General features: G+C 43.5%; 1 protein-coding gene across 2 annotated transcripts in view; it reads left to right on the top strand.

Moving 5' to 3' along the window:
* LOC113824324 (uncharacterized) overlaps window positions 1–5,000 on the top strand; it is a 12,158-nt gene that overhangs the window by 5,993 nt on the left and 1,165 nt on the right. For both annotated transcript variants that reach the window (XM_070144968.1, XM_070144967.1), the window contains exon 2: window positions 196–327. In XM_070144968.1, the coding sequence (XP_070001069.1) occupies window positions 196–327 (132 nt within the window). The remainder of the gene's footprint in view (window positions 1–195; window positions 328–5,000) is intronic.

The following is a 5,000-nucleotide window of genomic DNA, read 5'->3' as shown; positions in this document are numbered from 1 at the left end:
CATCCTGCTACATTCCGTCATCTGCTGTTTGACTACATCCTTCTACATTCCTTCATCTGCTGTTTGACTACATCCTTCTACATTCCTTCATCTGCTGTTTGACTACATCCTTCTACATTCCTTCATCTGCTGTTTGACTACATCCTTCTACATTCCTTCATCTGCTGTTTGACATCTTCACACACCCTGTTACAGGAGCGGTGAAGAACGACCTGCGGTGTTACCAGTGCAACGTGAGTGACAACATGGCCTGCACAGAAGAGTACCTCATGCAGTGTCCGGACAAACAGGCGTACGACAGGTGCGAGACGAGGGTCAGGAAGGCAGGTGAGATTTCTTTCTTTCAGCTTCAGTCAGGAAAGCATATAAGATTTATTTAAGTTTCAGTCAGGAAGGCAGGTGAGATTTCTTTCAGTTTCAGTCAGGAAGGCAGGTGAGATTTCTTTCTTTCAGCTTCAGTCAGGAAGGCAGGTGAGATTTCTTTAAGTTTCAGTCAGGAAGGCAGGTGAGATTTCTTTCTTTCGGCTTCAGTCAGGAAGGCAGGTGAGATTTCTTTCTTTCAGCTTCAGTCAGGAAGGCAGGTGAGATTTCTTTCTTTCAGCTTCAGTCAGGAAGGCAGGTGAGATTTCTTTCTTTCAGCTTCAGTCAGGAAGGCAGGTGAGATTTCTTTCTTTCAGCTTCAGTCAGGAAGGCAGGTGAGATTTCTTTCAGCTTCAGTCAGGAAGGCAGGTGAGATTTCTTTCTTTCAGCTTCAGTCAGGAAGGCAGGTGAGATTTCTTTCTTTCAGCTTCAGTCAGGAAGGCAGGTGAGATTTCTTTCTTTCGGCTTCAGTCAGGAAGGCAGGTGAGATTTCTTTCTTTCAGCTTCAGTCAGGAAGGCAGGTGAGATTTCTTTCTTTCAGCTTCAGTCAGGAAGGCAGGTGAGATTTCTTTCTTTCGGCTTCAGTCAGGAAGGCAGGTGAGATTTCTTTAAGTTTCAGTCAGGAAGGCAGGTGAGATTTCTTTCTTTCAGCTTCAGTCAGGAAGGCAGGTGAGATTTCTTTCTTTCAGTTTCAGTCAGGAAGGCAGGTGAGATTTCTTTCTTTCAGCTTCAGTCAGGAAGGCAGGTGAGATTTCTTTCTTTCAGCTTCAGTCAGGAAGGCAGGTGAGATTTCTTTCTTTCAGCTTCAGTCAGGAAGGCAGGTGAGATTTCTTTCTTTCAGCTTCAGTCAGGAAGGCAAGTGAGATTTCTTTCTTTTAGCTTCAGTCAGGAAGGCAGGTGAGATTTCTTTCTTTCAGTTTCAGTCAGGAAGGCAGGTGAGATTTCTTTCTTTCAGCTTCAGTCAGGAAGGCAGGTGAGATTTCTTTCAGTTTCAGTCAGGAAGGCAGGTGAGATTTCTTTCTTTCAGCTTCAGTCAGGAAGGCAGGTGAGATTTCTTTCAGTTTCAGTCAGGAAGGCAGGTGAGATTTCTTTCTTTCGGCTTCAGTCAGGAAGGCAGGTGAGATTTCTTTCTTTCAGTTTCAGTCAGGAAGGCAGGTGAGATTTCTTTCTTTCAGCTTCAGTCAGGAAGGCAGGTGAGATTTCTTTCAGTTTCAGTCAGGAAGGCAGGTGACGTTTCTTTCTTCCGGCTTCAGTCAGGAAGGCAGGTGAGATTTCTTTCAGTTTCAGTCAGGAAGGCAGGTGAGATTTCTTTCTTTCAGCTTCAGTCAGGAAGGCAGGTGAGATTTCTTTCTTTCAGTTTCAGTCAGGAAGGCAGGTGAGATTTCTTTCTTTCAGTTTCAGTCAGGAAGGCAGGTGAGATTTCTTTCTTTCAGTTTCAGTCAGGAAGGCAGGTGAGATTTCTTTCTTTCAGCTTCAGTCAGGAAGGCAGGTGAGATTTCTTTCTTTCGGCTTCAGTCAGGAAGGCAGGTGAGATTTCTTTCTTTCAGCTTCAGTCAGGAAGGCAGGTGAGATTTCTTTCAGTTTCAGTCAGGAAGGCAGGTGAGATTTCCTTCTTTCGGCTTCAGTCAGGAAGGCAGGTGAGATTTCTTTCTTTCAGCTTCAGTCAGGAAGGCAGGTGAGATTTCTTTCAGTTTCAGTCAGGAAGGCAGGTGAGATTTCTTTAAGTTTCAGTCAGGAAGGCAGGTGAGATTTCTTTCTTTCAGCTTCAGTCAGGAAGGCAGGTGAGATTTCTTTCTTTCAGCTTCAGTCAGGAAGGCAGGTGAGATTTCTTTCTTTCTGTTTCAGTCAGGAAGGCAGGTGAGATTTCTTTCAGCTTCAGTCAGGAAGGCAGGTGAGAGTTCTTTCTTTCAGTTTCAGTCAGGAAGGCAGGTGAGATTTCTTTCTTTCAGCTTCAGTCAGGAAGGCAGGTGAGATTTCTTTCTTTCGGCTTCAGTCAGGAAGGCAGGTGAGATTTCTTTCAGTTTCAGTCAGGAAGGCAGGTGAGATTTCTTTCTTTCGGCTTCAGTCAGGAAGGCAGGTGAGATTTCTTTCAGTTTCAGTCAGGAAGGCAGGTGAGGTTTCTTTCTTTCAGTTTCAGTCAGGAAGGCAGGTGAGATTTCTTTCTTTCAACTTCAGTCAGGAAGGCAGGTGAGATTTCTTTCTTTCGGCTTCAGTCAGGAAGGCAGGTGAGATTTCTTTCAGTTTCAGTCAGGAAGGCAGGTGAGATATCTTTCAGTTTCAGTCAGGAAGTCAGGTGAGATTTCTTTCTTTCAGCTTCAGTCAGGAAGGCAGGTGAGATTTCTTTCTTTCGGCTTCAGTCAGGAAGGCAGGTGAGATTTCTTTCTTTCGGCTTCAGTCAGGAAGGCAGGTGAGATTTCTTTCTTTCGGCTTCAGTCAGGAAGGCAGGTGAGAGTTCTTTCTTTCAGCTTCAGTCAGGAAGACAGGTGAGATTTCTTTCTTTCAGCTTCAGTCAGGAAGGCAGGTGAGATTTCTTTCTTTCGGCTTCAGTCAGGAAGGCAGGTGAGATTTCTTTCTTTCAGTTTCAGTCAGGAAGGCAGGTGAGATTTCTTTCTTTCAGCTTCAGTCAGGAAGGCAGGTGAGATTTCTTTCTTTCGGCTTCAGTCAGGAAGGCAGGTGAGATTTCTTTCTTTCAGCTTCAGTCAGGAAGGCAGGTGAGATTTCTTTAAGTTTCAGTCAGGAAGGCAGGTGAGATTTCTTTCTTTCAGTTTCAGTCAGGAAGGCAGGTGAGATTTCTTTCTTTCGGCTTCAGTCAGGAAGGCAGGTGAGATTTCTTTCAGTTTCAGTCAGGAAGGCAGGTGAGATTTCTTTCTTTCAGCTTCAGTCAGGAAGGCAGGTGAGATTTCTTTCTTTCAGCTTCAGTCAGGAAGGCAGGTGAGATTTCTTTCTTTCGGCTTCAGTCAGGAAGGCAGGTGAGATTTCTTTCTTTCAGCTTCAGTCAGGAAGGCAGGTGAGATTTCTTTCTTTCAGCTTCAGTCAGGAAGGCAGGTGAGATTTCTTTCTTTCGGCTTCAGTCAGGAAGGCAGGTGAGAGTTCTTTCTTTCAGCTTCAGTCAGGAAGGCAGGTGAGATTTCTTTCTTTCGGCTTCAGTCAGGAAGGCAGGTGAGATTTCTTTCTTTCGGCTTCAGTCAGGAAGGCAGGTGAGATTTCTTTCTTTCGGCTTCAGTCAGGAAGGCAGGTGAGATTTCTTTCTTTCAGCTTCAGTCAGGAAGGCAGGTGAGATTTCTTTCTTTCGGCTTCAGTCAGGAAGGCAGGTGAGATTTCTTTCTTTCGGTTTCAGTCAGGAAGGCAGGTGAGATTTCTTTCTTTCAGCTTCAGTCAGGAAGGCAGGTGAAATTTCTTTCTTTCGGCTTCAGTCAGGAAGGCAGGTGAGATTTCTTTCTTTCAGCGTCAGTCAGGAAGGCAGGTGAGATTTCTTTCTTTCGGCTTCAGTCAGGAAGGCAGGTGAGATTTCTTTCTTTCAGCGTCAGTCAGGAAGGCAGGTGAGATTTCTTTCTTTCGGCTTCAGTCAGGAAGGCAGGTGAGATTTCTTTCATTCGGCTTCAGTCAGGAAGGCAAGTGAGATTTCTTTCTTTCAGCTTCAGTCAGGAAGGCACAGGAAGGCAGGTGAGATTTCTTTCTTTCAGGTTCAGTCAGGAAGGCAGGTGAGATTTCTTTCTTTCGGCTTCAGTCAGGAAGGCAGGTGAGATTTCTTTCTTTCAGCTTCAGTCAGGAAGGCAGGTGAGATTTCTTTCAGTTTTAGTCAGGAAGGCAGGTGAGATTTCTTTCTTTCAGCCTCAGCCATACATATATAATGATAAAAGATTAGTATAAAGATAAGACGGACAATAATAACGATAATAATAATATGTTCTTTCCTTTCTCCACATGCATAAAATTTGCATGAATACAATGCTACTAAGAACAAATAGTTTCCTAAACAGTGTTATTCCTACATACTTTGTGTAGAGTCCTATGCCCAATAAGGGTTATTTTCATCATACTAGCCATATCTACTGCGAACATAAAGAGTTTGTTATATATACAAAAATGATTGATGGATTAAAGCAGGATATGATCTGGTTTAATGAAACAACATTGTTATTTTATTTTTGTAGACGCCAATCCATCTGCTCATGTATCTATCTATCTGTTATTTAACCATCTGTCTATCAGTCAAAATGCTCCTTGTATCTTTCTAGCTTCTATCTTTCTACCTATCTATCTATCAGTCTATCCATCTAACTATTTATCTGTCTTTCAGTCAATTGGTCAATCTATCTATCTGTCTATCGATATGTTCTCTCTCTCTCTCTCTCTCTCTGTCAATCTATCAAAAATTCAGTCTGCTAATCTATCTATCTATTCATCTCGAACATAGTTTATATACCTACAGTTTATCTTTCTCTCTCTGCCGCTGTCTCTGTATCTGTCTGTCTGTCTCTTTCTTTCTTCCTCTGCCTCTTTCTTTCTTCCTGTCTCTTTCTCCGTCTAACTAATAATCTATCTCTCTGTCTTTCAGTCAATCGGTCAATCTATCTGTCTGTCTGTCTGTCTCTGTCTCAGTCTGTCTGCCTGTCTGTCTGCTTCTCTCTCTCTCTCTC

This window comes from Penaeus vannamei, chromosome 33, assembly GCF_042767895.1.
Source record: "Penaeus vannamei isolate JL-2024 chromosome 33, ASM4276789v1, whole genome shotgun sequence".
NCBI classification, from domain to species: Eukaryota; Metazoa; Arthropoda; class Malacostraca; order Decapoda; family Penaeidae; genus Penaeus; species Penaeus vannamei.
The sequence above is the reverse complement of the archived record's forward strand: the minus strand, read 5'-3'. Positions and strand labels throughout refer to the sequence as shown.